At 29.6% G+C, this 16,873-nt stretch overlaps 1 protein-coding gene across 2 annotated transcripts in view; it reads right to left on the bottom strand.

Annotated features, from left to right (window-relative positions):
- Positions 1-278: 278 nt before the first annotated feature.
- Positions 279-16,873, bottom strand: part of LOC111634889 (T-box transcription factor mls-1-like) — a 23,844-nt gene continuing 7,249 nt past the window's right edge. For both annotated transcript variants that reach the window (XM_023379726.1, XM_023379727.1), the window contains one exon: positions 279-494. In XM_023379726.1, coding sequence (XP_023235494.1) covers positions 316-494 — 179 coding nt within the window. In that variant the 3' untranslated portion in view covers positions 279-315. The remainder of the gene's footprint in view (positions 495-16,873) is intronic.

The following is a 16,873-nucleotide window of genomic DNA, read 5'->3' on the forward strand; positions in this document are numbered from 1 at the left end:
TAGAAAATTTCTTCTATAATTATTTTACTCGCATTAACGGTTAATCCGTATAAAATCAGATATCATTTTTGTTCATGCAGAAATATGCTGGAAAACTTGAGACCAAACTCTCATTTTATCAATTAATTCCCTTCCTGATTATGTTCATATTAATGTTTTATACCTTTATATACATATAACTTTTATTTTATTCTTACTTGTTCTAAATTACATTTTTTTTTTGGAATAATGGTAATGATAATTAATTAATTGTTTACATTAATTTTTTTAAATCGACTGAGGAATAGTTCGTACATTTTATTTCACAAATTTTTATTAATATGGATGAAAAGAGTATTTTTTCATATGTTGAGGTATATAAGAAGGAAAAATATCGTGATTAACTGGAAACGTTTGATACTGTAATGTAGAAATTGGAATATTATTGAAGTTCCTGTGCGCCGAAATTTGACTTAAATATCTTTGAAATATCTGTGATGACAAATTAGGAAGCACTGGAAATAAATAAAAAGAATTTATATAAATAAATCAATTATTCTAATACCGATAAACAAATAATAAATTAATGATAATTAATAAATAAATTAAATTTTTCGCTTTCAATATATTTTAAGAAAATTCTTTCAATTTAAGTTAAACAATTATATTTTGCGTATGATAAATAAGTTGCATATTTTTATAGAAAACATAACAACTGTTATTAATTCAATTATTTTTTAATATTGTATTTTTTCTACTTTATTTCATCGAATATACTGTAATTATATATTCTGTTTTCTGCTTCGCTGAGGTTTTCAAATTTAAAATTGGAATTTAAATGCGATTATATAGTGTTAATCATAATTGACACCCTTATTAGCTAGTGAACGGACGGGAAGCCTTTCTACTAGAGAAGGCCACATGCTGTTTTAGTGACATGCCACAAGGTTGTTTGTTCTTATTTTTGCCGGGCAACGCCGGGCTTACCTGCTAATTACCCTTACGTAAGATAATCTTTGTTGTTATACTGTATAGGGGAGACCGGGGCAACTTCGGTATACGGGGCAAGNCAAGGTTGTTTGTTCTTATTTTTGCCGGGCAACGCCGGGCTTACCTGCTAATTACCCTTACATAAGATAATCTTTGTTGTTATACTGTATAAATCAAATACTCCAATATAAGAAACATTAAAACGAAAACAATATAAAGGTTATTATTATGTTTATATTAAAGGTTATATTAGCCTGCTGTTGTCATGTTTATGGAGATACTCGGATGGTACGAAATGGCATAATTTTACTGGTCAAGCAGACACCATTTTTTTTCTAATGTTAGCTCTCACAAAGTGTTCCATTCACAGCCGAATATCAAATGGTAATCTGCCAACGAATCAAATTTTTTAAAAAATTGACCAAATACTTAAACTCAGCACCGTCGAAAACCACTTAAATCATATTTTGTGCTTGCCTATAACCTTGTATTATGTAATTTTCCTTTTCGAATGCCACCACACTGCTAGATCCTATAGGAAGGAGTGAAGTAATTCGACCAAAAGTAGTTGTTGATCTCTTCCTGAAAGAGCAATTGGTCAACGACAACTAACAAGTTTTATATGAAGTCCTCCGGACTTCATNTTTTAACCAGTTCTATAGTAAGGTAACATTCCAATAGACAATATGCAAAGCTTTTTTTTCAGTTTACAGCAGTATTTATTACACAAAATTTAACTAAAACTTAACATGCCAATCTTGCCCCGGTCTCCCCTAAATCAAATATTCCAATATAAGAAACATTAAAACGAAAACAATATAAAGGTTATTATTATTTTAGCCTGCTGTTGTCATGTTTATGGAGATACTCGGATGGTACGAAATGGCATAATTTTATTGGTCAAGCAGACACCATTTTTTTTCTAATGTTAGCTCTCACAAACTGTTCCATTCACAGCTGAATATCAAATGGTAATCTGCCAACGAATCAAATTTTTTAAAAAATTGACCAAATACTTAAACTCAGCACCGTAGAAAACCACTTAAATCATATTTTGTGCTTGCCTATAACCTTGTATTATGTAATTTTCGTTTCGAATGCCATCATACTGCTAGATCCTATAGGAAGAAGGAGTGAAGTAATTCGACCAAAAGTAGTTGTTGATCTCTTCCTGAAAGAGCGATTGGTCAACGACAACTAACAAGTTTTATATGAAGTCCGGAGGACTTCATATAAAACTTGTTAATTGTCGTTGACCAATCTTGTTTTGTTAGTTGTCGTTGACCAAAACTTGTTTAATGCTTGTTTTAAAAAAAATCTTGTAAAAATGCGACAATAATTGCTTTTATGTGATCCCATAAAAATTTTTTGTCAATAGATGGCTACATGTAAAGCCAGCAAATCGAATATAGACAGAAATTAATTGACATATAGAAATCCAATTAATATTTTGGGCTGGGATTAAGTCATTAGTTAATCTAGAAGCATGTGAGCGTAACTAACAGTTTCGTAGCAATTAGTCGAACGGCCTAGGCGTGCATAGCGAACAAATAAACAAACCTTCTAATTTTTTAATACCAAAAATACACATATTTAGAAAAACATCTATGATTTTGTATTTACGAAACATAATGTTATAATGCTGCGTAATAAATAACAAATTTAACATTTAATGAACATATTGAAATCCAGTGAATTATTATAAAACATATTTGGCCCAAAATCTATTTTTGAGCCAAATCTATTTTCTAATAACTTAGTGGATTGAACATTTCAGGAAAAAAAGTGGAAAAAATAGTTGGGAAAAAAGCAGGACGAACCCGTGACCTCGACCTTTTCAACCTGATATTTTGCTCACTGGTTCACATCTGATTACGATTCGTTTATAGAACAATAATTTCTCGTAAAGCACTGCTCATTGCCACGAGTTATGTTATCGTGCATTAGTGGGAGAAGTATGCAAAACCGTATTAAAATTTCAGCAAAATCCAGGATGTTAAAGCATGAATGTTTCCTTGTAAGCAAAAATTTAATGCAGTAGAAATTAGTGCACGAAGCTATTGTAAATAAAAAGGACTTTAATTACAAATCTTAGGCCTAAGGCTACATAAGCCTCTACAATGACCACAGAATGCCGTAGGTTCCCATCCGAGTTAGAGTTTAATTGAGAAGTTTGATTGATAAATGTAAGAAACAAAAAACCATTTTTTTTCAAAATAGAATCCCGAATATTAAGATAATAAAATTAAATATTGTTACGCAATAATCGATGGATATTAGGCTATATACATAAATTTATTTATTCTATCTTTAATAATAATGTTTATATCGCAAGTAATAGTTACATACATTAATTGCACAACTTAGTTACAGTAGAACCTCCATTATCCGGATTGTTCAAAATAAACAAAAATTTTACGAATTTGCTGATTTGCACTTGGCGAATTACGACACTGTTTATGTACGTGATGGAATGCATAACTTTTTTTTTGTTTCAACAACGTCTCACCCAGCACAGTGATCGTAAACTCTTAAATATATTTTACGTAGCAATAAAAATATAACTTGACATACGTATTTATAAATAATTTATATTCAAATTACATCATTTCTATGACTAAGGGCGGCATAAGGCATGGACGACGTGGGCCACCGCCTATGCCTCGCGGTCCGAAGGGCCTCGCGCCTCGAAGGTTTACGAATTACTTAAAAGCCGTGAACGCGATGAAAAATTTTACACGTCATAAAACGATAAATAGTTTGTCAAATTTTTATTCATAAAAATGCAGTTTCAACTGCTTTTTATTTTATAAAATCCGTCTTCTTGCGCCATCAGAGGGCCTTTTAAACAATAGGTAGTCTGTTAGCGCTGGTCAGTAGTAGTCCAAATTCAATACGAACGTTTGTTTCTTGAACATTTGATCACGATTTAAATACAGTATTTACTTTTAATATTACCGATATGTCATCGAAAAGAAAACGTGTTGTATTATCATTAAAAGACAAATTAAAGTATTTGTTTCGATTATCCGGATTTTTCCTTATCCGGACTACCTTCATCCCAAATTGGTCCTGATAATCGAGGTTCTACTATATATGAAAAATTACAAATAAAAGTTCTGCTAAATTCAGAATTTATTACAATAGCCAGAAATTAATTTAGAATTAGAGGCATTTGTGTTTGTTTACCGAAACATTGTTTTGTATTTATTATACAAAACAAAATAACTATGTTATATTATTAAATTGAGTTGCTATTGACAACCGGTAAATAAACAAATATTAATTTATAGAAATTAAACATTAATTCAGTTTAATTATTACCTAGTAATTATAATTAATTTTAACAGAAATTAAACTGTGTATTCGCCTATGGATAACTTTAAAAGTTGGTTTATCAAGAAAACGGCAAAATAATTGCTTGATAATACCACCAGCAAAGAAGATAAAATAAAAGACATTACTGAGCTGAAATTTGAAAAAATTGTAGCCTATAAATTCCCACTGTCGTCCAGTCATCTTTCCTTAATCTCGAGTACGGAGTCAGATAGGTGAAAAATGAAACCAGGTATGGAAACCATAAGGACCGAAGGTCCCGAATAACTGTATATGAACTTCCGATGCAAACCGGAAGTCACGTTATTTCAATTCAAGACTTTTCCACTGAAAAAAGTTAATAGATGACCAGCACGACCTATTGTCAATGAAAAAGTATGATGTACGGGGGCAAAAAGTAATTTGATGTACTAAAGTAGTAATTTGAGGTGGAGAGCATATTATTTTAAATAAAATAAATTAAAAATATGATAAAAAATTGCAGCCCGAAATTATGACGATGTCACAATAAATAATTGCTCGATTTTAATTGATGTTTAATAAAAAAAATTTCTATTAGATTTTTTCATATTATTTTATATTAAGATGGAAAGAGTAGGAACATTGGATTGATGTTGGAAAGAGGTGGGCGAGAGGAAAAGGTTTGGAACCTTGAAACCATCTGGTTTAAAGAGTACAACAAAACTGAACAAGTAGTCTTTAGTTATAATCTGTATCGGTACAAGTTGTGTGTAGCGCATGTAAATCACATTAACGAGTAAGGCGCTAAAAATGCTATAGGCATCTAGGAATTTGCAGACTACATCGAAATATAGTTGTTTTTAATAGTAATACAATGAAACTTTTCCTAATTATTTCTGAGGTGGCAATATATTGCTCGCAGACAAACTGTATGTATGATCTCAAGTATATTAGACTGCTGATATGAGTATCCAGCAACAAGTTAAGCAACTTTCCGGGCAAAAGCATTTAAAATTGTGATGGCACCATCTGTTATAATATTTTATGTTAAAATTTTTTATAATTTATTAATTATTATAAAACATCCATACACACAGGAAAAAAAACCCACAAATTTTTGCATTTCTGGACATTTTAAGATTCTCTGAGTCCAAAACTGTAAAAAATCTTAGGGGTCATTTTTGACCGATACTTTCCCTCTGTTATACAAAACAGCCCGGAAAGTAAAAATGAAGAATATTGGAATAATAATGTATTAATATATAACCTAAAGAAACTTAATATTTTCGAAAAGTAAAACTTTCATAATCTAAAAATAATGTGAAAAATTGAAAATCGCTATAATATTAATATTAAAAAAGTACAGTATCTTTAATAAAACTTTTAAAAAAACTTTTGTTTACTGTTATTTCAATACTACTGTATTTCAAACAGGTTAGAATGTTGTTGCTATTGTTAGTGATTGTGAAGGACAAAATACATGATTATGGAAAGAATTTGGATTAAATACATTCGATAATAAATTTATACATTCATCACATTATTAAATAAGGAACTATTACAACAATTATTTCAAATAGATTTTAATAAAATAAAAGTTTGTCATAAATTAAAGGACATATTATACGTCAGAAACTTTAACGGCAAAATGTTAGATTAGCTTGTGAATTATTTTCTAATTCTATTGCCTTCTTACTGCTGTCTTCTTATTTTGTAATCTATTAAAAATATATTAACACTAAAAATGCCACTAACAATTTCTATATACAGTATTATCAGTTAATGCATGGTTTGTTGTTATGAATAGTCCTTCACATAATTTTTATTAGAAAACTGATTATCCTTTTAAAGATACTTTTGGTACTAATATAATTAAGCAAAATAACATACTTGATGATAATAACAGAATATTGAAAGTATGAGGTGTGTGTAAGAACAATAACATAAATGCCGAATTAACTTTTTAGTAAATGCAAAATGGAGAAAATTCTTTTCATGTTTGAGGGATTTATTTCCGAAAAATGCTAAATCCAATATATTATACGTGATATTTTAAATATTTTATTGTCCTGATTTGCATAGACTCTCTCAATACTATAAGCCCATGTCCCAGTAAAGACACTTTAAGAAAGCTATTTCAATTTATTTACTATAATTTTTAAAAAGGATAATGTTATGTATTTATACGCTTGAGTCAAAGTTTAAGAGGTCGGAATCTTAACAAATAACTTTCATAACAATGAATATTTAAAAGTGATAATCATAACAATAATTGTAGAAGTTATGAATAATATTTTTATTAAACTTTGTATCATAAAAGTATAATATACTCAAGGTCATTTTTAGGAAAACTTTTGTACTTTATTACAGGTATAAAAATTATTTTAATAGAAAAAAGTATAAGATGTGTAAACTTTTGTACTCCTTTTATACGTTAAAATAATCCATACAATGTAAAATATTAATGTTAATATGAAAAAATCTACCATTAATCTGCCGTTTTATTTTCAAAACAAACATTTATATTAAAGTGTTCCGATTTAACTCAAACACCTCGTTATATAATTTGCATTTCTTCATAATAAAGTAGCTCTCAGTCCGGTGTTGTAAGTTAAAATGCCTCTGTATACGAAAACGAAGTGATGACTCTCTTCTCGAACCGTTAACTTCCCTTAATGTATATTTATTTTCCAGTAGCATGAGAATGTAACAATGGTCCAAAATTTTGAAAATATGTGTCCCTCTCAAGTATGTGTCCCCTATCGTTTTTCGGAAAACGTTAATCAATTATCCTAGAATTACTTCAATTATCTAATCTTACCTAATTGATATCATTCGATATGCATTATTATATTTATTTTTATTTTAAATTTAAATTTGCTAATGAAATATTAAAATAATTATTTGATGTTTTATTTTACGTTAGCCTTGAGCTATATCACAAAAAATATTGTTACTATTGAAATGATATTGCAAAAAACATCTTATTAACTAAAGCGAATCCAATAAAGAAAATTAAGAAACGATAAAGCTTTTCGAGTTTTGGTGATAAAAAATACAAATATAATGTTCAAATAAATTTAAATATTTAATTTAGAAACAAATTACTTTAAGAATCTAATAAAATATAAAATCAAAATAAAACTGAACGGCAGTTTAATTTATCTGTTTGTTTTTTGTCTATTCATAAAATAAACTGTAACTAATCGTTTTACACTAAAGTTAAATGACATTCTGTTATTCTTACGAATTACTCAACACGTTATTGAATCACTTATTGCAGTAAATAATGATAAAAAATTCTAATATCTTTTCAAGATACAGTAGAATTTTTCTTCGTGGTTATTTTCGGTATTATAAGGCATTTCCTCATTCGAATTTTTTGGCAAAGGATTCTAATACGCAGATCCAATTTTACATATGAACAATAAGCAACAGTTCAGGATAAGAGTTATATATAGGCCTATATACAAAAGTATACCACCAAATTTCCAACACCCTTGATTCCACCAAAATCTTGCCGGATTAACCGTTTTGCCGGATCAACTATGGTCACATATAATAATTAATTCATCAGCACTTACACTGACACTCATCTCTCTCACAAGCCATAGCTAGAGTTAAATTTGAGCAAAACGAACTAAATATAGCAAATTGCGGTTTCTCCAACAAGTGCAACATAAAAAATGTAACTAAGCGCTCCTAAACACAACACCATCTATGACCGTCCAGTAAACTAGTCTGGTGACCGTAGGAATTTCCCATCGTCATTTTGTCCGGATTAAAGGAAGTGTCTGACCATTAGTTGCCGGAAGTTCGGTGTGTACCTATATTATACAACACCACACATTGCTGTTTAAGTCGAGGGTACAGTCACGTTTATAATTTGCTTAGGGCGGGAATTCCAAAACGTTTTGCTTGTCGATGTCGAATTCTTTCCAAAATTAGATTTAATTCGCCTACCCCCTTCTATTGTGATGCAACGTGAAAAAATATCCGGCAACGATTTGCTAACTCTTACGGCAAAAAATATTTGTTTAGAAAACACATTAGCAAGCTTAAAATTCTGTATGGCGCGAAAAATCTGTTATAAAAGTTATTTTTTATATAAAATCTCATATTATTAATTATAATACAACGGCAAAAGCCTTAATTTTGAGGGTAGAGTTTTTAAAATATTGTAAATGCCAATAACGATTAAAATTTTCATTAAGTCTGACCCCACTCGAGATATTACACGACTCCCCCTATTGCTCCATCTCCTCGACCTTTAACCATCAAAATTTAATATCAATGCCCGTTATATGCAAGTTACCATGCCGAATTTCGTTTCTTAATCTTTATCCCATCATAAGATATTAAACGAAATAGAGGCCAACACCATGCACAATATATCCCAAGTATCATTTTTTGACTTTTTTGGGTTGAGGGTACTCAAAACATCGAGATTCTAAAAATTTGGAGGGTAAAATGTGACATGATTACAATGTTATGTTATGATAGCCGGAAAAATAACTCTTGTTGTATTATAAAAACCGGAAAACTAATAAATTACAAATAATAATTAAAAATCCAATAAGAACTAATAATAATATTTTTATTAAGGACTAGCTTACCCGTCGCGCATTGCTGCGATCTCAGAAGAAAGGAAATTCAAGCAAACTCGTTACGATAAAATTCAATTTACATTTTATCATTTTTATTGAAACTTATTATTATTATTCATTTTCACGGGGAAAACATTTCAAAGTGTCGTTTCAATTCTATTTATTTATTGGAGCGCTTGTGGATACGCGATATTTTTTGTTTTTTCGTCTGGTGTGTACACGAATAAATCAGAAAGTTTTCCGATGCGTGAGCTGGCCCCATACAGTTGTCCATTCGAGAAGCACGGATTTTCCAAATTTAGCCCACACACTCGCAGCGATTGTCAGAAGCGCGATATTCACCATTTTTATATATATTTTTAAATCCTTTATAATTTTAATTATTTAATTGCTCCTTCCTCTCTTCCTTGGCATGTTGTGAAATTTCTGATAGTTGGATAATAAACCGTTTTATTGTAATTTGTCTTTTTAAATTATTTTGAGTCGATATTAAAATTTGGAAAAGGGGGNCTTCGGTTGTTGTTCAGGATACAGTTAAAGTTTTAACAAAGTTCGAGCGAATACGTAATTAGCAAAAAATAGTTGAAATAAAGTGATTAAACAAAAATTATTACAAATATCGTAAATAACAGTTCACAAATGCATATATAGGGGAGGGGAAAATGGTCTTCGCAATTTGAAATCCATCGATCTCACGATGAAATGCTCGTATACACTCTATCGTAAGATCGCGCCATCTATCGTAGGATAAATGTACTATGCCAGAAAACGGAGAGTATTAAAAACTTCCGAAAGCTTCGTGGCAATCGTACTATGCCAGAAACCTTCGCGGGAGTATATTAAACAACTTCCCAAAGTTTCACGGCAATCGGATAAACGGTGTGGTAATGCATGAAGGACAGACAGACACACACACATACATTCATTTTTATATATATAGATAAATCAAAATTTCAGAATCGTATGTTTTACTTAACTGTTATATTTTTTTAAATTTAGTAATTATTATACATTATTTTTCCTATTTCATTTTTAAATAAAATAAAAATAAATTTAACCACGGAATCCTAAAACCCCTAGTAATTTTATATTAAATATTAATATTAATATAATTATACCAAGGGTAAGAAGCAACTTTTGTAATAATTTCCCTAGTAATTTGTCGAATTAGAGATAAATAATTTTACACCTCAGTGATTAGTTTGGAAACCTCTAGCCTAGGGCCTCAAAATTCTAGCGCTGGTACTGCTAATACAACAAAACATTCCACCAGTGGCGTGCCTTTATTGAAAGCGGTGGAAGCGCCACTTCCCTTGTATTTTCTAAAATATAAATACATAGTGCGCGATTATTTTCATATTTTAACATATTTTGGATTAATTAAAATTAATATTTTATTATAACCGCATTATGCATCTTATTAAAAATTTCTATACTACATGTGAGAAAAACGATAAGATTTTGCTATTGTATATTCGAATATAAATTTGTATATGCATATTCCCAACGGAAGCTCTGTATTGTCGAAAATGGGACAGCTTCCAGGGCGAAAATATTTGAACGATGTAAAGCAGCCAGATTAAAGGCATTCGCGCATCACTTTACAGAGCAGTTTATCTGGTGGAAGCCACACCAAAACGCTTTTAATGATTCTCTCCGGGACCGGTTCTGGGCTGTTAGCCACCTGCCTACTAGATATTTGGCCGCCCTCGCCCCATTATGTGAATCGCGAGTAGATTTATAACTTACCAGTAAACTCCTATCGGTTGGGTTATGTTTTTATGATAGTTCTGTATAGTTGACAGGAGTTTAAAAAAAAAATCCATTAAAATATTTGATATATTTATTCCTCTCTCCCATCTTGTATTACTTACATATTAATTACATATTACATATTAAACTAGTGATATTACAATTTAGTATGTCTCATCTATAAGGGGATACAGGAAAAAAACGTGTACAATTCTTGTACAAAGTTAAAAATTAACTGTTACTTTCGCAGCATCATTTACAACGAAATTTAATAAATGAAACGCGCAAGGTACAAAAAAAAGCTCTAAAATTTATATTCCTTAAATTTACGATTTATGTATCCGTTGTCATAAAAATTTGTCTTTCCACTTTTTTCCCGAGACTACAAATATTCGAGTGCAAAGTAACCGCTTTCGACTTATTTCTACTTAACAAGTAGTTAAATAATTAAGAGATTAGGGAATTAGGGACATAAATAAAACCCTGCTGAAAGAGCAGGAATTTTACTTAAAAGCTTAAGTGAACCAATCCCCAGCCGAGTACAGTGGGGACTGATTTCTTCGTAATATTAGATGTAATAAAGACAGAAAGTTTTCCAGTTCAATGAGAATGACTAAAAAGTTGTAAATTTTGGAATTTCCGTGGACACCACCTGGTCGTAAAACGAATTAATTAGAAAACAAATTACGGACAATCTATTAACATTAGTAAATAATACAAAATAAATATTGGAAATTATAACAAGATAATTACGGCTAACAGATATATTATATCTAAATTAATAGATGTTATATGTTTTTTATCAAAGCAAGAATTGGCATTTAGAGGGCACAGGGAATCTATTGGATCTAATAACAGAGGTAATTATATTGAACTTGTTTATTTATTAAGTACGTCAGATAATCTAAAAATACATTTAGAGAAGTCTACGGTTTTTACTGGCTTATCGAACAAGCGAATACGAATGGACCCTAGACCAGTGTTTCTCAACGAAGGCGATATCGCCCCCATGTGGGCGTTTTTCCATGTTGAGGGGGCGATTAGTATATTTTGAGGGCGAAAAAAACAATTTTCTGGGCGATATAGTAAAACATTATATTAAGAATAATTAGATATTTTATTCGTTATATCGTACAATAATTAAACAAATAACATTATACTAGTCACTAGTCTATTCGATGCAGTACGAATTTGGCGTTAGCCTTGTCCCTCGGCATCAAAATTTTGTAGTTTAGAGGGCGATACTACGTAACGGTTTTATTGAAGAGGGCGATACTACGTTAAGGGGCGACGATTCGTTAGAGGTTGAGAAACATTGCCTTAGACCAGGGGTGGCGAACCTATGGCACGCGTGCCCGAAGTGTCACGTAAGGAGAAATCATCTGGCACGTAATGTATCATACGATTTCTGTCTTTTTCAATCATCTTTTCGGTTTATCACCCGATCATCTCTTTTTCAATCAGCGTTTTTACATTTATTTTAATTAAAGCGTATTCGTTTAATTTCTTTAAATATCGTTATTCGAAGTCTGAAACTTTGGCACACATAAACATCTTTAAAGCTAAGTAAGCTTACAATATGGCACGCGAACACAAAAAGGTTCGCCATCCCTGCCTTAGACCATCACTGACGCGCAATTAACTGATTGCCCCGGGAAGTCGGCTTCTTACAGAAATACAGCTTCCCTATCATCAAATGTCACGGAACGCCATTGCATTCCACTATAGACTTTATATACTAATTCCTAATCTATTTAATTTTTATAGAAAATATTTTTTGTACCATTTACTTACATTACAATTTAAAAAATTCCAGTACATAGAAAAAACATTTTAGAAACTACTGTATAATATTGTATATAGATAATATTCCGAGTATTTTGTATTTCGAATAGGCTAAACCAGGGATGGGCAACCTGTGGCCCGCATTAATATTTTTTGCGGCCTTTGTCACATAAAATATGAATAAATATATCAATTTCCCAGCTTAAGGAAGTATGCAGCAAAAATTCAAACGTTGTTTTCTACAACTTATGTATGTGGATAGTTTTCCATCAATGAATTTAGTAAAAAATAAAACAATAAACCGCTAATAGACACATCGAAACTAATTTAAAGCTAGCGGTGACTAATATTTACCAAATAATTTCCGATATATTACGTTTAAATCAGTTCCAGAAGCTAAATTAAGTATACCTATGCTAATTTATAATTATATATGACTAAATAATTGTGATTTACCGGCATTTTTCTTCGCTTCTCTCTGTTATGCGGTCTGTGTCATTTCAAAAGTTTCAAAATGCGACCCTTACATAGTTTAGCCCATCGCTGGGCTAAACTATGCAAATACTCCAAATACAACCAAACAAATTATAGCAATAGAAAATACAAGTATAGTCAAACAAATGTAAAATAGTGGAAACTTTTAAACTCTTCGAAGAAATTTAATTCACACGTTTACGAAATTATTGATATTTCAGATAAAGCTATAAGTCAATCTGAAATAAATTTAAACAAATATCGGATTGGTATGTGCAAAAGCATTTATTTATAACAGCAAATAATTATTTTATAATTTTCATTAAACATAAGTCAAAAATGTAAATTAAGCTTCAATTTTTTAGTCCCGAAATTTTCAAAATAAGTGATTCGCAAAACTTTATTAAAATACATTTTTATCATAACCTGTTACCTCTGGTGTATTTATTTCGGTAGCAAATTCCGTAAAGTTCACTTTTTTAATTCGATTTTTGAATCAAATTCACAATTTCTACAGCAATGAATGTTACCTTCATCAATTATAATACCGTTGCCTTTTAAATTTACGGATGCTTTTAATGCAGATCCGTTGATATTTCTATTAGTCATTGCAAATTTCCTATGTTGATTCTTGCAATGTATATTCCTAATCGAAAATCTTTTCTTCTTAAACTTCGATATTGTAAATAATTTAGCTTCTACACTGTCGTCCTTTTGCCGTTTTATGTTAATTTGTTCCATTATAGAATAAATATCGTTTAGTAGAGTACCAAAGTTTTTAATCGACATATTTATTTCTGTAATAACTACATCTAATTTTGTCAAATATTTTAAAACGATTTTTAATCTTTCTTCTTCAGATTTGGAAATTATCTTTGCTTGTCGAACTTTATCTTGCTGAAGTACAGATTTCTGATACTTTTCATATATATCTGTCAATCTAATTATCTCTTTATGAAGATTTAATTCAACTGTTTCAGAATTACAATGTAACCATTTGAAAACTATGATACTGAATATGCATAATAAAATTATTATTGGATGAAATAAAGAAAGATATTGGTAAAATATCCATATGAAATCAATTACGAAGGCAATAAAGCAACTTGCAAAATATTTAATCAGATCTTTTGTTGAATAATTCAAAAAATCTTCGTCTTTAAAATCATTATATAATTCTTCATACGAACCAAAAGAATTTGTGGAAATTGTATAAGAAATAGCATATATAACAAAAAATATTAATAAAATTCTATATAATACCATATTCGTTATTACAGTAACAATTAATTAACAATTAGATTTCAAGAAATACTGTTTTAATAGTATTCATTATTACCTTTTTAAACTAAAATTAGTATTGTTTCCTCATATGTATTTCAAATAAAATTAATTTAATATGTCTGTTATCAATTACAAATTTAATAATTTAATATTGAAAAAATTTTTACTTCATTAATTAATTTATTTAATATTAATAAGTTAATCTGTCTATTCATTAATAAATTTAATAGCATTGATTTTATTGATTGTAAATTATTTTAAAAGAAATGTGACCTTAAATGAACGAATAAACGAATCCAGTACCAAGTATATTCTTATTCTACCAATTTAATGTAATTGGAATAATTTTTCTATCTCATGCAATTAAAACACAATGCTGATCGGTTATACTTCCTTCTCATGCAATACAAAAAAGAATTTTGAGATTTATAAAATCAAATTATCCTGACTTATGCTAATACTGTATTTCTTTTTAATCGATATTTTAAACATACACATAATTATTTCTAAAAAATTCTTTCTAAATTGAATCTTCTGAACAGCTATATGTATTTTGCTATAAATTTTAAGGATTTATCACCACAGTTTTCAATTGAAAGCTCGCTGAGATTTTTTATTATTTATATCTTTCTAAATTGTAACATTATAAATATCATTTAACACCGTTTATAAATTTAAAGAAAAATTTCATAAATAATACCCTTCTTTATATACCGTATTTAAAAACTGATGCAGCTAGTAACTTTGCCTTAAAGATCGAGTTTAAACTTTTATGTTATGGTTCAATCGAAATCTGAACATGTAATCGCTCGTTCAAGATCTACACAAAATTTTTATTTTCTTATACTATACGTTCTTTGAAATCTAGATCGTTAAAACTGTTTTTGATTACTTTATTGTTAATTAAACTAATTGTTAATTTGTTGATCTTGTCAACAAACAAGATTTTCGAAACGAATAATCAAATAAGGCATTTTACTCGATAACATATGCGAAAATTCAAATCAGTATAATAGTCTACTTTTCTGTTTCCACTGGCATGGAGGATCATAAGTGGTAATAGAAAACATTAAAAAAAAGTTAACAAAAATAATCAATTAACGATAATTGGATCTCAGACGGTAAAGTCGTCATATTGTCTCTTTGAAAGAACTTGGATTGGAGTCCATATCGGAATCTCGGAAATGTTCGTGAGTAGTTTGATTCTGATATTCAAACTACTCACGTTCATTTCTGAAGTTCGAAAAACGTTCTCTTGGTGCTCTCATGTCAGAATGAGTTTCTTAAAAAAATCTGATTTTATTACTAATGCACATTAGGCCAGACAGTATCTTAACTGTTTCATGAAATTCATGACACATTTTAATACATGAACTAGTTTATTCATATGAATATCTAGATATTTGGGCAACTTATCGATAAACAATATATTTCTCTAGCATTACATATTCATTTAATCGATATAATTATCTTTCACCTTCCATTCACGGTAAAATTAATTTTTTATAGGGCCAGGTGGATTTATCTACTAAATCAAATAATTACATCTCTATATATTTCTCTAGCATTACATCAAATAATTCAACCAATCGACGATCACTTTACAATATATTTCTCAATATATTTCTCTAGCATTACATCCGTTATTAAACGGATGTAATGCTAGAGAAATATATTGAGAAGGAATGTAGACAGTGGTATGTTAGTAAATTTTTTAACAACCGGCTCACTTCAGGAATCCAGAGAGAAAGAGAGTGAAGAAGAAAAAAAATAAATGGGTGTAGAATTTCCAGAAATACTTTCTTAAAGTATTTCACATACCTGTATATTAAAAACGTTTTGGAATTCTTTTTTAAAACAAATTTTTGTAATTACAAAAAAATTTAAGATTTATTATTTTATTAAACGTATTTTCATGTACAAATAAAATTTTACCCAAATTTCAGAAACTGCTTTAACTTCTAATTTCAAAGGTTAAAAAAAAAAATAATATTTATAATAAGTTCCAAACAGCAATTTGGTTAGCACTAAAAGTCTTTTCCGATTTATGGCATATTCTAGTGTCTGTGCCCATCCTATAATTTGTATTTAGTCACGATTTTACAAAAGGTATAGCGTCCCAGTCTTTTAATTCTTTTCTCAGTAAATTGATAGTCATAAATTTAGACATGTGTTCATCCGTTTAAGCGTTTCTTATTTTCGTGCATATTGCATTCATTAAACTGAAATCTCTTTCAGCTTCTGCGCTACTAATTGCTATGACATTATTTTTCTAGCTTTTTCTACTGTTTCAAGAACTGATGCAATTTTTCCCTCTACATTGTTATCTATAAAATCTCTGAAATCATTTATATTTATTTTTAATTTCGAAACTTCATTTAATCGATATAATTATCTTTCACCTTCCATTCACGGTAAAATTAATTTTTTATAGGGCCAGGTGGATTTATCTACTAAATCAAATAATTCAACCAATCGACGATCAGTTAACTTACACTAGAATGTATTTTCAAATATTTTTCCTTCAGCTATAAATTTTAAGGATTTATCACACCATAGTTTTCCATTGGGAGGCTTATTGATATTTTATTAAACCGATATATACATTTCGCACCCTGTGCCTTGGTTATAAAATCTCATAAAAACATTGGTTTAATAGTGAGCTTTCCAATTGAAAACTGTGGTGTGATAAGTCCTTAAAATTT

Source organism: Centruroides sculpturatus, unplaced genomic scaffold (assembly GCF_000671375.1).
Source record: "Centruroides sculpturatus isolate CEXI.00-Female unplaced genomic scaffold, Cexi_2.0 scaffold862, whole genome shotgun sequence".
Lineage (NCBI taxonomy): Eukaryota > Metazoa > Arthropoda > Arachnida > Scorpiones > Buthidae > Centruroides > Centruroides sculpturatus.